This window comes from Lates calcarifer, linkage group LG7_1, assembly GCF_001640805.2.
Source record: "Lates calcarifer isolate ASB-BC8 linkage group LG7_1, TLL_Latcal_v3, whole genome shotgun sequence".
NCBI classification, from domain to species: domain Eukaryota; kingdom Metazoa; phylum Chordata; class Actinopteri; family Centropomidae; genus Lates; species Lates calcarifer.
The window spans coordinates 4,478,160-4,494,993 of NC_066839.1; the positions used below are offsets into that span (position 1 = coordinate 4,478,160).

The following is a 16,834-nucleotide window of genomic DNA, read 5'->3' on the forward strand; positions in this document are numbered from 1 at the left end:
ACCTGGACCTAAATACACATGAACTCTTTTCAAGGTCTAATCAAATGAACTGGACATTGGGATCAAGTACACTCTGATCCAGGCGCGGACCCTGACTTGAAAGCCCCCTAAAAACAATCCAGATATTGATTGATAATAAAAATAGTCTCTGCAAACATCAGGCACAGGACTGATGTGTATTCTGCTCTGTTTTGCTGCCATTAACTAAAGCTCTTGACTGAAGCACCAAATCGTATTTGTAAAATCTGCACTTGGAAATGGGAGTTTAAGAGCAGCACTTGAACCACTTTTCCAATTCACTCTATCTCCTTTTTAAAATGTTTACAACCAGAGGCACATCAGCTGCTGTGACTCATAATCTAAGTTTTGCTTTTCTTACCATAAAAAACAGTGAATGTTTGAGTGACTTCAGGCAGCATTACAGTGCCACTGCTCGCTCAAATCACCTTTATCCCTGAAACTTGATAACTAGTCTAGTCAAATCACATAATTATTTAGGTTTGTCTTAGAGGTTTATAATCATAATGGCTGTGGACAAACTTCGTTTTCAGACTTTGTCACAGATAAGAATAAGAGCAAAAAACCTCCTTCTTTCAGGGCAGACACATACATGTACAGATTAGATAGTAAATGCATCACGAAAATGTAGCACATACATGCAGTATCTATCAATTTTGCAAAGACATTAAATATATCAAAGAGTTTGAAACAGAGGGTAAAAGTTAATGGAGTGAGGAATCTGTATTAATGAAAAGATGTTATCAAGAACACATTCCCTAAATCCATTCCTAATCCAAACCTCCAAATAGCTGTCAAAGATATTCCCCAAATTCAAGTGATTAGTGCGGTTTAATCCAGCCGGCTGCCGAGTGAATGTTACCTAAATCCAACTCAGTATCGTGTGTGTGATCTCAAGTATTTTTCAAGTGTGTTTCAGAAATTGAAGTGGTTGGATGTGTCTTCCCCCAAATTAAACCGCGTATCAGATACTTGTGCGTTTCCCACATTCAGCCGGTTAATGTAGTCTGTCTGATCTTTTCACAGCCGGTCCTCAGCCTCGTTCAGCGATGATCTCATCCAGTGTTTGTCTGTTTCAGGTGACCTTACTGACTGGCCTGGAGGTGCCAAAGAATATCAAACAGTAGGAGCTCCTTCTTCCCTCAGAGCGTGCCCTGGATACAAACATACGATGTCATGTGCAGCCTCAGTTTGCTCCCATCTGGACCTTTTCCAATAATGTCAGATGGGATTTACCCCTCTCCCATCCTTCTCAAGGTGCCCTCTGTGTTGGATACACTTCAGCGTGAAAGCCTGTCAGATAATTTGGGACAAAGGAATAAATCTGAGTTGATATTGGCTTATAAATACAATGATGGAGGCTTGTGGACGTCAGTGCAGATGTGACTGGAGTTACTGTGGATTGCCATACTTTTTTCATATGCCAGATTTTTGCCCTGTGACCTTCAGGATAGTAACAACACTTATGTTATTATTCCAGCTTTTTCCATTCCAGGAATTTCAACAAGAAGGAAAACGCAGCCTGAAATTTATCCTTGAGGCCTGAAACCAAACTCACTCCGACCGGTAAAAACTTCTACACTGTGTAGTAAAGTAATTTTGTGCTCAAAATCCTGAAAAGTGATGAAAATTACACCACCATTTTAAAAAGTGTAACAACACGATGCTTTCAGTGGGGTGAAAAACGAGGGAGAACTGATCGAGCGGTGTTTATTGCTCTGCTTCTCTCTCAGGTGTGTTTACAGCTCGCAGGCTATAACAAGATGAAGGTGGTCTTTTGTAGGAGTTGTAGTGGCACAGTGGGGTGTCTCGCTCATGAAATTTTTAAAAGCTAAACTTTTACTGCACACTTTTATCCCGGTTGTGGCTCCAGCAGCACCGCCTTCTCTGTTTTTCTGTTTTTCCTCCTTGGTTTAAGTTTAATAGAGAAATGATTTCTTATCTGTGGGTAGGAGCCTGACAGACATAAAAGCTCTCCCCATGATGAACTCTCTATCTCACTTGGTGCTGTTTCCAATAAGGTTTACTCACTGAGTTCAAGCAGGGAGAGATTTGGGCTTTATTCCATTTCATTTTCAGTAATTTGAACTATCTATGGAGGCTGGGAGTCACCATTTAAAATGAATGAATGAATGAAAATGTTTTATTTTAAATTCATTCTGGTCCATCTTTTGAGACAAACTTTTGCCGACAGCTACGTCTCGACTCGGGTAAAAACTAGGTTATTTTCAAGTAGCTTTTCAGAGCAGCAGCAGAGAGGAGGAGGAATAAAAAGGGCAGAATGATGAGAGACTGTGTGATGAGATCAGCAAACTTTCATACTTTATTTTGCAGTTAAAAGCGGTCAAAGGAATATCTACCAAGAGTTAAATAAGTCGATCAATTTAGCTGTCCATTACATGAATTTATATAACCTTTATTTAAACAGAAAGATCATAATGAGACAATAAGAGATAATCAATCTACTCACATAATTTTGGTGTATTTCTTAAAATGTCAAACTGTTCCTTTAAATTCATAGGAAATGAACAATTATTATTTGAATTTTTAACTAACATACATGCTAAAATGTACAAACAGTACATAAAACACTGGCTAAAGCTGCAGAAGTGAATAGAAAGTAAAATGCGCCCATGGCAGTTGATGTTTACGGTGTGTGAAATAATTCACCTCAAGACTTAAAGCTTTTATGGCTGCACCAGTCCATCAAAAGGAAATATTGTCGATGTCTGTCACAGCATGTTATGCAAATTTCCCCAAATTCAGCCTGATTATATTTGGCATTTTTGTAAAGTTTGGGAATCTGCTAGAATTTAAAATGAAGTTCTGTTTGTTTGAATAAAAAGCATGAATTTGCAATGACTCATCCATCAATGTTTAAGTGAGGTTAGAGGTTAAATTACGCCTGTAGCACTGTGTTAATTTAGTTTCCAAAACTATATCAAATTGTGTGCAAACAATTTGTACCTTGTCCTGTTGAATTATTCAAAATGAAGGAACAAAATCCATTATTGCCCTGCAGGAACATTTCCCTCAGCCTCTCCCAGGCTCTGCGCTCACACAGTCTCACAAAGAATTATTTTCACCTTGAGGGATGACTGTCAGAAAAATGCTGAAATGAAATGGAAGCGAGCCAAACCTCACTTTTTTTGTTTTATAAGGCCAACAGCAACTATAATACATCAAAAGTAGATGAGAAAAGTGTGGTCATGGTGAATTTATTCCTCGCTCATCTTTAAGTCTCTCTGTCCAGCCTCAGATACAGTTTTAATCTGTCGAAGTGAAAATGATTTTGAAAAAGTCACATCAGGTAAAGCTACGTTTGCTGCTTCGTGTCTCATCAGGGATTGGATACGACAGCGTGTTAACCAGACCACTGTGACTAAAGATATAATATTACTTTGACATACCTGTATACCCCTGTATATTTCATCACTTATCTTAAAGCAGCAGAGAACGGAGAAGGCCCTCTTTAACTTTATTTAATCCTGGATTTTATTACAATATTTAAATATTTCTAGTCCCTATAACTATGAAAGTGTGTGTGTGTGTGTGTGTGAGAAAGACAAGTCATTAGATAAAAGGGTCGTGTGTGTACGGGAATCAAGAAACTGTAAATATTGATACTTGAGTTATGATTACGATGTGTGATATTAAGCATGGATTAAGCATCAAACGAGTTTACAAAATATCTGAAGCTGTATTGTAAATAGTGTACTGTATCACTGTCTTTGCAATGAGTGATGTTAAAGCCAACTGCTGTAACAGCTCGCCCTCTGCTGTTCAATGGTGGGAACAACAGGATCTAATTCTGTTGTTACACGTTAGCCAACTGTGTTTTCATTCCTTTAACGGCTGACTTTTATTTATCTATTTTTTTAAATATCAGCAAACTTTTTGTTTTACAAACTGTCAGGATTTCTCTGACAGGGTCACATCTCAAACTATAACTATCTCATACTATTCAAACATTTAATCAGGGACATAAAATAACAGCCATTTACATTTTTAAAGTTTTTATCTTGACAAAATATTATATCTTATCTAGCACACCTTTATTTTGAAAAATTCAAAGCAAACTTTGAATATGCCATATGACAACAGTACAACAGTAAACTACTAATGAGGTCTATTTTCAATACAACACTTATTTTAAAATAATTTAGTTATGAGTAGAGTTCTAGAGTAGTAAACTGAGGAAATATCTTTTAAATTTTTGTTTGTGGATTCTTCTATTTGATGAATGAACTACTTCTAAAGAAAAATGACTGAGCTTTTTCAGGAGATGGGGATGAGATTTTATATTTATTTATGAATCATAGCTAGATTGTTAAATCCATGACACTTACATTGTGGGTATATTGTCCTTTCATTGAAATCTGCAGCCCAGTGAGCTTAATTGGCTTTTTGCACCTGATGCTACATTCAAGTTAAGTGGGAAAGATCATCTAAAAGTGGCCATAATCAATATTTTACTAATAAATCACCAGACTCTGTAGTTTCTCTCTGCTCTACGGAGCATTTTAGCATCCTTTAGCTCATTGTTTTGGTTTTTCAACTGTTCACTAACTTTTATCAACTTAAAAGGTGGTAATGTTGTTTCCACAGCTTTTTTTTCATTGCCTCAAAGTTGGCAGAAAAGCAGATATTTTCCAGCAGCAAACTTAGATTTACCATCTTTCCCATGTGACATGAATGCAGCATTAGTGTAAAAGTAAAGATTTGAACCAGTTTCTCTCGGCCAGGAAACTATATCCAACTACAGTCTCTGACATGCCCCAGACTGCCAGCTACCACCTAAGGGCTACATTTGCATCATGTGAGGCTGTCTGGCTGTTCCCCTCTGACCGTCCTCCCACCTCCCACACCAGAGGAGGAACCTGCCCCGAGGCTGACACTTTCTGTAACCAGGAATAGATTTTTAGGCCCACACGCAAAGTCAGACATCTCTCCTGCAATCAGGGGAATCTTTTTTTTTTTTTTCCTTCTGCATGTCTGGATGATTCAGGGTTACATGTCTTTAGGCTGTGTTGATGTCAACATGGCACACAGGAAATCTAGAAAAGCTTATACTAAGGCACTTAGATTCTCAGAGTTGAGGAGGTTGAGGAAGTGAGAAAGTTTATCAGGTGAAGTTACACCTTTCCTTTTCCTCTGTAAATGCTTTGTTTGACAGATACAGACAAAAACCACCTGTTTAAAATGATTCACACTGTAGTCACTCCTGTCTAGATGTGGTATTGTACGGCATGTCCCTTTACCCCACACTTACCCACCCATGAATGTGACATATTTTACTAATTTAACTTCGACATTTGGTGCTGGGAAACAAGCATGTCACTGCTGTTATTAGCTATTTAAAGAACAGCAGAGGAAAAAAATCTATCTACTCTATAAAGTATGTAAATATATTTAATTACATATTTATTTTCTTTTGTATAATACCCTCTTCAACAGTTGAATGGCTACTGATTATATATACTGTCTATGGATGATTGCCAAGGGTTGCAGGTTTACAAAAAACAAAAAAAAACAAAAGGCTTGCCGACTACAAACTCTCCTCAAAATAAAACTGGTTTGCTTACAGCTTGAAATGTGTGACGTGCTGCCGATAAGCTTCATCTTTCCTCACGCTCTTCTTTTATGAAATACATTAAAAAAAACCACGAGAAGCTGCTTCATGAAAACGGTGTGAGAATTTGTGACCTCACCCAGCCGCACACTGCCAGATCACGGGTCTCGTTTTGTCGTCGTCATCGTCGTCGCCATCATTCACCTTTTCCCTTTAACAAAATGGAACGAACTGGTTTCTGTAAAGACTTAATGTTTACATCTAGAACACAGCTTCTTCTTTGTGTTATAAAGGGTTAGTAAGGGAGAAATACTGCACTGGCAAGACCATTCTGCTTTCTCACAGTGTATATGTGTGTTTCCTACATTAGTTTTTTAATATTTACCTCCCCCATCTGTCCTGTTAGGATCCCCTCTCTTCCCGCAAATGTAAATGTTTTGTACGACTACATGGTTTGTATATGAGAAATGCATTGTAACTGCGTAATTTTAAAACCTTTACAGTGTAAAACACCAGAAACGCAAATGTCTCCTTCTTCTTTTTTTTCCATTTATAAAAAGAAAATAAATTAATTGTGATGGAATATGATTCAACAGAGTCTCTGCTTTTGTGCATTAATGCGCCGCCACAGTGAGACGTTCAGGGTCCATTTTGGAGGTCGATAAATTGGATTTCTGACTCAGCAGTCTGTCGACGGTAACACTGTCGCATATTTCACTGCAGGCCAGCGACACGCTGTCAGGAAATCAGCCTCTCAGGTCACGTAGTAATCAGCTCTCGTCCATTTCCTCTTCACAACATGTTTGGCTGCGAACAGTTCTGCGGTGAGCTGCCAGGTCTTCCTCTGGTCTGGATTCCTTCTCATCACGGAGGATTTAATCACCTACAAATGTAAGTAAACACATTTGAATCAGTGACCTCATTCACTCCCTTAACTAAAATCCGAAGACGAAGACGTTTCTCATCTCTCAGTTTCTCTCGTCACATTTAGCCGAAGTACAAGAACAAACCTATTTGTGTCCTTTGTTGCCTTTGATTTTCTGGATCTCCTTGGAACTCAGGATCAGCATGCCGTTCTTGAACCGCCCCACCTGACCTGAGGGGGCCGAGCCAGAACCAGAGGACACCTTCTTCTTCTCTCTGATCCTGTCTCTGCAGCACAAGGAAACACAGGTTTCAAACACTCGGGTGCAATGAAACAACCCGTATAAACATCTGTTAACTGGGATTTTTTTCTACTTAATTTTTAATTGACAGATAAAATATTAGCGCTGTTTTCTATCCTTAGATTATGATGAATTGCTGTTAAAGACTGATATATTCTGTCCTTGTTGCTGATATTTTTAAGTAAATCCAGATTCACAGACACTGTTCAACAACATCTTCAACCTTTCTGAGCAAAATGTTTATCGTCAACTCACCTTTGATTATTCTTCTTCTTCTTCTTCAGGTCCTACAAGGCAGGGAAACAGAATAACATGTTAATAAATACAGTTTTATTATTATATCTCTTAAATCATTTAAAGGAAGTTAATCACTGGTCTGAAATTACAGCCCCAATAACCTTTTAACTAACAAGCTAGCAGTTAGTGTTTTCTTGAAACTGGTGTTTCTATTATTTTGATATCAACCAGGGTTAATAAATAAATCAATAAATTACCGGCTGAACCTCCTCCTTCGCTTTCTGCTTCTTTTCCTTGATCTGCTGCTGCAGCACCTTGTAGTTCATATACTCCTTTTTAGGAGGCTGATAAAGAGACAATAATTAAGTCAATGCATTTCTAAAAGGCTGTTTTACAGAACATAAAAAACAGGCGTGAGTTTTCCTTACTCTGGCTCCCAACATGACTGCTCTGTCCTGCTCGAAAACACGCTGCTGCTCCTTCTTGTAGCCGGTGATTCCAAAGCGATGGACCTCCAGACGAGCCTGAGGTGAACACACACAAATACAACACCAGACATTAATTCTTTCACTATATTAATTCAGTGTATGGTCACATGCAAGGGAGTAATCAAATAATAAATAAAAAAATTACAGTAAATTGTGTTAAAATACTCACCTTTTCAAAATTGAGTTCCTCCAGCTGTTCGCTTTGCTTCTTCTGTGGTATCTGAGGGGCCTCGAAGTGAGGACAGACCCAAAGGCAACAAAGACGAGAGGAGAGGGAATGAATGGAGGGTGACAGGAAGAACATAAACAGAGAGGGTTGATTACAGGTCACACAGTAGGAGAAGGAGGACGTCAGGTTTCAAAATGTCAATCAGAAAACAAGCGCTGCTTTTCCACATGTAGCTTGACTTCTTCCAGTTTCTGCTCGTTCTCTGGTCAGAAACTGTGTGTTCCAGCTTTATTTCCACAGTGAGACATGACATGAAATAAGAAAACTTTCCTTTGTGCAGCAGTTCTCAGCTCTTTACTATCAATGAGGCAAGAAACCACACAGTTAATGCACCAGAGAACAGGATATATTGTTACCTGAATCAATACTCATTTATTAGCTGAGCTTTGTTATCCTCATCTGTCCTTTTTTAAATGAAGTACACAGAATAATCCAATGTAACAGACACTTACAGGTGTTTTCTCTGCAGCTGGCTTCTCCTCTGTCTTCAGTTTCTTTCTGGGGTCTTGAAATGTCACAACCTCCACCTGGTTTACCTGCGTTGGACCTGAGAAAGACACGAGACATTAAACCAACCGGAGGCTTAAACACTGATATGTGATATGAAATCTTAGTGTGATTCCTGGAAACAAAACGAGTGGAGACTATGAAAAGCTTGTTGCCATGTTGCCTACCTGTTTGCTCGGTCTGTAGATGTTGCTGCTGATGTTCAGTACTGTATTCTTCATCATCACCACACATATCCTTGACTGTGGTGACCTCCTCCTCCTCCTCCTCCTCTTCTTCACGCTGTTTCCGTTTCTTCTTCTTCTTGAGCTTCTTTTTTGATGCTGGTTCATCACCTGCACCATTAAACAACATGAGCATGAAATAAAACCTGATTCCAGTCCCTTTAACTCTTGGTTACAGGGATTTCATTATTAAAGTGCTGGTTAATATTTAAAAATCACTAAATACTTCTTTCTGGAGCTGCAGCTGGAATTTAAAGTCGCTAACATGCTAATTCAAGGCTAAGCTAATAGCTAATATGCTAAACGCTAAAGTGACATAACAAAGACATTATTCCTACTTTTACCAGTTAGATCTTGTCAGCAGATCCATGAGGAACATTAGCTAGTAAAGCTAGCCGCCTAGCTAGCTAACGTTACACTCACCAAAGTCATAAAACTTGTCCAAAACCTTTTCAAGAAACAGAAAATCTTCGTCTTCTTTTCCGTTTGACTTTGAGCTCATTTTAAGCTAACAATACGAGCAGGTTCACAATTAAAGAGGAAACAAAATATCCGCGTTAAACGCTAACAGCAGCTCCTCAGCACGAATGACAACAAACCAAAGCACATGGGAAACACGGGTGTTCCGGGTTGGTCCTTCCCGGCCACCGTAGGTACGGAAATGCCACGGAAATGCCAGTTCACACGCCCATATGAAGTTCTGCAGCTGCTGTTATCAACCAGAAGTGTTTTATCAAGAGGCGGGATTGTACACTTAGTGGTGCAAGTTTATCTTAACTGGATGCGGCGTCTATGTGTTTATAAAGCGTGTTAAAACATGGCGTCCAAAGCTGTTTATTCGGTATGTATGTTTTTGCTTTTAGCCAAAGGGCTAAGCTAACGTAGCTCTCTGCTGTAGCTCGGTGCCCACTGTTTGACATTTGACATTTCATTCAAACAGGTGAACGCTAAAATCAGACATGAGACTTTAAAAACACGCTGTTCTGTTTTGTAGCAGATGCGGGAAAATCACGCACATGCAGTTAGTTTAATTGTTGTGTCAAGACCTCAAGACAAGGATGTTTTGCAATCTCCATTTTACATTTTGTCACTCATGCAACTTCCAGTACATTTCTTTTTTATCTGTTGTATGGGTGTGCCACGCTTGTGCAAGTGTGCAGGATTTTCTGTCAGTGTTTTAATGTTTGTGGTTCGTGTTGCAATAATAATTTGACTTTTAAGTGAAACCCTGCAGTGATTCACAGCGCTGGTCCAACCACTACTCTCTCTGCTAGTTTAGTAGTCTGACTTACTGCTGTGGAAATTAGTTTAATTTTAATTTAGCATATTTTACATTAAAAAAACAAATCATTTCAGCTCCACCTGATAAAACTGTTGGTAGTTTTAGTTTTTGTGACTCTATCGAAACATCACAGATTAAATTTTATGAAAAGATAAAAAAAGACCTTTCATTTTTTAAAATTAACTAATTATTATTTTTGCTTTATTTAATTTATGTATTTATTTTGGAGGAGAAATTCAGGTGAAACATATTTTATCCAGTTATGGCTTTAGTAGCTGCTTACTGAATTTTGGCAACAACAAAGTATTTGCGAAGTCTTTTACAGTTACACTGACTGTATCTGTATTAGTGACATTAATGTTTTTTTCTTTCATCTAGCAGAGAGACCCTATGCTGAAGAAAAGAGATGACTTTGAGGACATTTTGGAGGAGAGGAGGAACTCCAGCGACCTGAGATACGCTCTCAGATGTTACGCTCCCGTTGTTTACAAAGGACTCTGTCCCTCTAAGGCCGGCACGCTGAAGAGCATGGTGCTTCAGTCTGATCAGCTGCACTATGTCATCCATCAGGTAGTTTGTCATTCTGGTTATACACCTGACGGATGTTCTCTCTGGGAGATATGCTCAGTGGACGAGTAGTTGAAAGAACACACGACTACAGTTTCTGAAAAACAACAGTTTTATAATATTACAAATACACACGATCTTTTCTTATTACTGTTGTACAGTGTAATATCTCATTTTGGATTCTAAAGGTTTGCAGAGAGACGGGCCGAGCTGTTGATGACGTCCAGGAGGAGGCGTCCTCCATCTTGGAGGAGATGGCTCACCGCCTGCAGCTCAGCACCGTTCGATTCTTCGCCTTCACACTCAGCAAAGTCTTTAAAACCCTGTTCAGGAGCATCTGTGTCAATGAAGAGGGCATCCAGAGGGTGAGTGTCCACACGACCTGGACATGAAGTGTGTGTCTGTGGAAAGAAAACATAGACACCCGACCTGTATTTGTGTTGTTTTAGCTCCAACAGGTGATTCAGGAGCACCCGGTGGTCCTGCTACCCAGTCACCGTAGTTACATGGACTTCCTGCTGATGTCATACCTCCTGTACACCTACGACCTGGCTCTACCTGTCATCGCTGCCGGCATGGGTAAGCATGGGAAAGGTCATGAGTGTGTGCACAGTTACCAGTTCACTAAGTACACATGTACAGGCAGGTAATGCTCAGCTCTGTTGATTATACTTCGTGGTTCCTAGCCTCGTCAGACTCTTCAGGATGGAAGACAAACATATTCTCATTATGACTGAACCAGTAAACATTTGCACTGCCATCATATGAATGTGATATAAGGCCCTGGATTATGGAAGAAGTGCAAAATTTCTAAACAAGTGTGATATTGAAGGTATTAAAAACTATATATCAGTCATTATTTAATTCTACAAATAGTCTGTTATCAAACTTGTGCTACTGTTTGACGTCTCTACCACTAGTGAACACAAGTTATTATGAATATAACTGAGCTCGGTATGGCTCATCTGATCTGACACTAAATTACTCATCAGAAACACCTCATTATATTTCAGTTGAAGTAAAAGTGACTCTTTCCCTGCAGATTTCATGGGGATGAAGTTTGTCGGGGAGATGCTGCGGATGTCCGGAGCTTTCTTCATTCGGCGGTCGTTTGGTGGAGATAAACTGTACTGGGCCGTCTTCTCAGAATACGTCAAGACCATGCTGAAGGTGAAGATACAGGCTTTTTGTTAATAAGGAGTTTTGGTCCAGGAGCAGTGAGTGGTCACAATCTCAGCTTTTGAAAGCCCTGTTCTGCAGTTAAAAGAGTGAAAACATCTGTGATATAAATGATAATATCTGTATTTTATAGATGCAAATCTTTATTAACACTTTATTATTTTTATTCCAGAATGGATTTGCACCAGTAGAATTTTTTCTAGAGGGGACCAGAAGCCGAACGAGCAAGTCTTTGACTCCGAAGTTGGGTAAGGGGAAAAAAAGAATTTAATTTGCAGATCTGATTCTGTGTTTTGTTTTAAATAAGTTTCTTATTAAACATACAGGGTTTATTGAGGCTCTAAGGGTGGAGAGTTGTATATTGTGCATCATATGGTTTAACCATACATTGCTGTATGTTGCTAGCCAGACTCCATTGACAGAAACAGGAATTTTATCTTGCAGAACACAGGAGCTGCTTTGTTCAGTCGGTTAGTTTGTGTTATTGTGTGACTTTCAGTGATGGAAGAAGTGTTCAGATCCTTTACATAAGTAAAACTATCACATAATAAACTAACAGATCGAGGCAGTGGTGTTCAAGTAACCTCTGTGTTCTGCTCAGTAAAATGATTCTGGTTGTTCTCACCACTGTGACCTGTTTCATTCATTTTTATTTCTTTATTTTTTCATCATCTTTATCTTTGTCTTCCTCCAGGTCTGCTGAATATAGTGATGGATCCATTCTTTAAAGGGGAGGTGTTTGACGTGAGCTTGGTCCCGGTCAGTATCAGTTACGAGAGGATCCTGGAGGAGTCGCTGTACGCCAGAGAACTGCTGGGTGTACCCAAACCCAAAGAGTCCACTTCAGTGAGTCACTGAAACACTGGACTCAAAATCAAAAGTTGTATTTTGCCCTGTGTGTATGTATTTAGTAATGTATGGACTGTTACTCTCTGTCCTCTCTAGGGTCTGATTAAAGCCAGGAAGGTCCTCAGTGAAGACTACGGCAGTATCCATGTCTACTTTGGTCAACCTGTGTCCGTCAGGAGTTTAGCTGAGGGCAGAGTTAACCGCTGCCAGTTCAACCTGATCCCGAGGTATAACAAACCAACACCAAGTTATCTGTGGAGTATGAAGGGATACTACTGTAGTTACTGAATTAAATCCTGTTAAATGTTGACTTGCTCCGTTAGATTACATGTTGATTTAAAAAACACAGACTGACTGTAAACTTTCCATTTCCAGACACATCCCCAAGAAACCCAGTGAGGATATCCACAGCTTTGTGAACGATTCGGCCTACAGGCTGGTTCGGGCCCAGGAGGAGAACATGGTCCTGAAGCCCTGGGTCCTTCTGGCCTCCCTGCTGCTCCAGAACCAGGTGTCGGGGCAGAAGCGGGGGATAGCGCTGGACGAGCTGACGGAACAAGCTGTGTGGCTCAGGGATCTTTCCCGACAGTATGGAGCCTTCCTCCACTGGCCTGGTACAGTATGAACCCTTTAGACAGATTCAGTATTATCACAGTGACACTGAAGACTCTGTGTCCTGAGTGACAAAAGGCTGCTGTTAAAATCAGTCGTGGAAGAGACTAAGGCACATTCATGTAGCTTAACACAGTAACTCAAAAACCAAAAAGGATTCATGCTTAAACATAAAACCACAGCTCCTTTATGTGGCTGAGATGATGAACAATAACCAGATTTATGTTATTACATTCAGCTGACATTCTTCTTCGGTGGTAGCCCCCCCAATCCCTTTCTTCTTCTCTTCCTCATCCTCTACTCTGACTCTTCCCTCTCTCGTTCAGAGCACACTCCTCCATCGGAAGTCGTCTCTTCCAGTCTTTCCCTGCACCGAGGTCTGGTGAGGATCTCTGAGGGAAGAGTCCAGCTGGCTTTGGGACAAAGTTAGTATTTATTTTATTTGACTTTCTTGCCTTGGTTTTTTCATGTCTGTGTTTTATTTGTTTTGTGATGTCGGCACAGTCCTACAAGGTTAAGTTACATGATACATAGAGCAATTTATAGTCAAGTACAAACAGTACGTTATATACTGTAGCTGTGTTGTTGTGTTCTGCAACAGATAAAACAAAGATAAAGACTGCTGTCAGTCAGAAGTTAAAAACAGTTGTTACACAACTACAGCTTCTGTTTTCTTTTTATCGGGACAACTTTTTGTAAGATGAGCAGATTATAAAAACTGTTTGACTGTAAATCTTGTCTTGAAGCAGGAGGACCAGCTGCACCAGGGGAGCCTCGCAGCGCTGTCACCCCAGAGGAGGAGCTCCTGAGCCAGGCAGTCATCATACTCTCCTGTGCCTCGTACAGGAACCAGGCCCTGCACGTCTTCCTCCGTCCGGCGCTGCTGGCCTCGGCCATCCACACTGCCTCCTCCAACAAGAAACGTAGGACTGACACTGTTGTTTACCTCGTCACCTTCACAAACTAAATAGCTGTTATGTTGTAGTTTCACATCACTTTTCTTAAATGTGAATGTGTAAAACTTTTAATTTTGAACAAAGGGATGTTTCGCCAGTTTAACCTCAGGAAATAAAGGCAGACCTGAGCAAATCCTCCTCTACATATTTACATTAGAAAGCTAGCTTTGACACAGCTGGGTAAATATTAGACATTTAAAATTCATATTGTCTTCTTCTACTGCACAATAATCGTTGTGTATTTTCCAGAGGAGGTCTTCAACAGCTTCAGCTTCCTCAGAAACATGTTCTCCAATGAGTTCATCCTCTGTCCTGGAGCTACAGTGCAGGTGAGGAACATCATTTATTTTATGTTTATATTGTGTGACCATACAGACATACTGTATGCTTTTTACTTCTCACTGGTGTTGTGTGTCTGTGTAGGACTTCGAGGAGGCCTGTTACCTCCTGGTGAAGACTGGAGCTCTGCAGGTCACCCAGCAGGAGGTCCTGGTGACGGAGAGAGGACACAGAACGCTGGTCTTCCTCACCTCCATGTTAGATCCCTTCTTACAAGGATACCAGGTGAGGGAGAGACACAGTGTGGTTTTGAAAACATCTACATTGATGAAGACCTAGCTGTGTTGAAATGTTGCCTCTTTAGTCTTGTAACGTTCCCTGTGTCATGATTTCTTTTTGGCCGTTTGCTGGCATCGAGTGAGCAAACAAAACAGTTTAATTCCTCTTTAATTAGTCCAAGAAATAAATATATCATGCATTTGTGGTACAAGAAAGTTTATTTCTAAGGTATCGTTTCCTGAAAGTGTTCTTGTTGTTCTTAAAGTCAATTTTGTTAGAAATCTAAATTTAAACAAATCTAAACAAATTTATGTTAACAACTCTTTTAGTACAGGTCTGTGTGTGTGTGATTAACTGCTGATGTCCTCTAGAGGGCGCTGTCAACACAGCATTAACCTTGACAGCTGTGTGTGTGTGTGTGTGTGTGTGTGTGTGTGTGTGTGTGTGTGTGTGTGTGTGTGTGTGTGTGTGTGTGTGTGTGTGTGTGTGGTCTCAGGTGGTGTGCAGGTTCCTGTGTGAAGAGGCCACCGAGGCGCTGACAGAAAAACAGTTTATTCCCGCTGTCAGGAAGTTTATCATCAAACATCTTCTAGCAGGTTTCTCTTTTTAAAAGTTTCTTTTTTTATTTCCTGTCTGTTTTGTTTTCACCTCAGCTCTCAGTTAAATTTACTGATCGTGTTTGGTTCCCAGGTAGACTAAGATACACTGAAGTGTTGTCGTCTGACCTCCAGAAGAACAGTCTGGCAGCTCTGCTAAGACTTGGAGCTGTACGGAAAATCAAGGGGTATGTTGGTTTTGATCATCCTTATGTCCCTGGTTTTAAGCAGCAACAGAGCATGACGGTTATACTGCAACTCAATGAGGAAAAACATCCTCTGGAAACAGCTTAGAATCCCTGAGTAATTTAATACCACACACACGGTGTGTGAAGTACATATGTTGTTAATGATAGTGGCCGTATTCAGTATATCATGATGGATATCACTGCACTTTGAAGCTGTTTTCAAACAGAAACCATCACCAACAGTGCTGAGCATCACAGCTCTAAAGCTTAAAAAGTCAGTGACTTCTCATTAGTCCTGCAGATAGTTTGAGTTTTCTGTGATTTCTGCCTTCTCCTCCCCCAGTACAAATAACTAGATAATCCCCTGAAAGTGCCGTTAAAACTCCACTGGAGCTACTTTCTAACAAGGAAATCTGCAGTGAGCGAAAACATCGACTTGATTAGTGCTGAAAGTAACTGTGCACTTAAATGTTTTTACCCTCAGGCGGAGCAGGGAACGTTAAAGGTCAACACAGTGATGGTGAACTCACTGGAAGACACTCTAGGTAAGAAACCAGCCGTCAGGAATCAACAGTGTTTGGGATCTTTCCAAAACATCTCAACATTGTCTGTTTTTTTTGTCTAGGAGGAAAACTTCCAACTCAGAAAGCTGTGATCGCTCGCCTCTAATTCACCGACCTCATTAGCCGAAGGAGAAGGGTTGACTCTTTTTACCTGCGATGACGTCTCAGCTCGTGGTTCGGTACGAGGCGGACCGGCTCGTCACAAAGGCAGGCCAACCTAACTGCTTTCTATGAGAGGTGGAACAAAAGCCATCTGGAGACAGCTCAGTCCCTTTCATCTCCCTTTCTCCTCTCCTCACCTCTCTTTTCAAAACGCCTTTTTTTCTCCCCGAGACTCTTCTATTAAATATCTTTTATACACATACATAAAACCAGATGATGAGTAGAGCCTTTGAGGGTTGTATTACTTTTGGCTCATTCTGAATAACTAACCTTTGGCAGCCTTGTGAAAGCTTCTGAATGTGCCAACTCTGCTCAGGATAGCGGCTGTTTTCCAATTAATGCATTTGATATGTATCCTCTAACAGTCAGTGTGGCTTTTCTTTGTGTTATTCTCAATCTGGCTCTAAGCTTCAGTTTGTCTCTCTATGTTGAGCACTTTAATGACTTTTATTCATGCGATGTGGTGTGGACCTCTATCTTTACCGTCTTTGTTTTCCTAATTTTTTCTGTTTTTTTGTGAAACCAAAGTTGCAAAAATGGATGGATAAGAAAATTTGACTCTGGTAAAATGATTATTCTATAGATTTTTGCACTGTAATATCTAAAAAGTTTATCTATTTGAGTTAAACTTGCCACAAACCGTGGGCCTGCTTCAAAAATAGCTTTGTACCAGATCACATTGTTGGTTCAAGTTCACCACCGGGCCACAGGCCTTTTGCCAAAACACTCCGAGCTTCACGGACAAGCAGTACGTTCGTCTTTGTTTACACAGAGGAGATAATGCTACAAGTCTAATGGCAGCGATGTATAGTTGCCAAAACTCAGATGAAATTAGTTTTACTGAAGCACCAGCTACACCAAAGGAGTAAGGTTTTGTTCAC

General features: G+C 40.1%; 3 protein-coding genes across 6 annotated transcripts in view; 2 read left to right on the forward strand and 1 right to left on the reverse strand.

Moving 5' to 3' along the window:
- LOC108885238 (tripartite motif-containing protein 67) overlaps positions 1-16,834 on the forward strand; it is a 70,689-nt gene that overhangs the window by 39,406 nt on the left and 14,449 nt on the right. Inside the window, exon 11 of one of the 3 annotated variants that reach the window (XR_007813600.1) lies at positions 1,098-6,348. The exons of 1 other annotated variant lie outside the window; for it this stretch is intronic. Coding sequence is in view for 1 of the 2 variants with exons in the window: in XM_051071758.1 (XP_050927715.1) it covers positions 1,098-1,145 (48 nt within the window). In the remaining variant the exon portion in view is untranslated. Of the gene's footprint in view, positions 1-1,097; positions 6,349-16,834 lie in introns of those variants that run through there. One more of the 3 variants, XM_051071758.1, reaches the window with a different exon arrangement.
- On the reverse strand, positions 6,118-9,035 carry lg7_1h1orf131 (linkage group 7_1 C1orf131 homolog). 2 transcript variants are annotated; one of them, XM_018679495.2, is made up of 9 exons: positions 8,865-9,035; positions 8,385-8,552; positions 8,163-8,257; positions 7,651-7,701; positions 7,422-7,517; positions 7,251-7,337; positions 7,012-7,043; positions 6,601-6,742; positions 6,118-6,473 (listed from the first exon to the last, which is right to left on the reverse strand). In XM_018679495.2, exons 1-8 carry the CDS (start codon positions 8,941-8,943, stop codon positions 6,601-6,603), a joined length of 750 nt encoding a protein of 249 aa, XP_018535011.1. In that variant the 5' UTR covers positions 8,944-9,035; the 3' UTR covers positions 6,118-6,473. The 2 variants fall into 2 exon arrangements, with proteins under 2 accessions (XP_018535011.1, XP_018535010.1); XM_018679494.2 differs by having other exon boundaries at positions 7,651-7,710; positions 8,865-9,034.
- LOC108885239 (dihydroxyacetone phosphate acyltransferase) lies at positions 9,134-16,258 on the forward strand. Its single transcript, XM_018679493.2, has 17 exons — positions 9,134-9,282; positions 10,102-10,293; positions 10,479-10,655; positions 10,740-10,869; positions 11,333-11,460; positions 11,642-11,717; positions 12,164-12,315; positions 12,415-12,545; positions 12,694-12,932; positions 13,257-13,355; positions 13,677-13,853; positions 14,136-14,215; positions 14,310-14,450; positions 14,941-15,040; positions 15,135-15,232; positions 15,719-15,773; positions 15,854-16,258. Exons 1-17 carry the CDS (start codon positions 9,259-9,261, stop codon positions 15,895-15,897), a joined length of 2,043 nt encoding a protein of 680 aa, XP_018535009.1. The 5' UTR covers positions 9,134-9,258; the 3' UTR covers positions 15,898-16,258.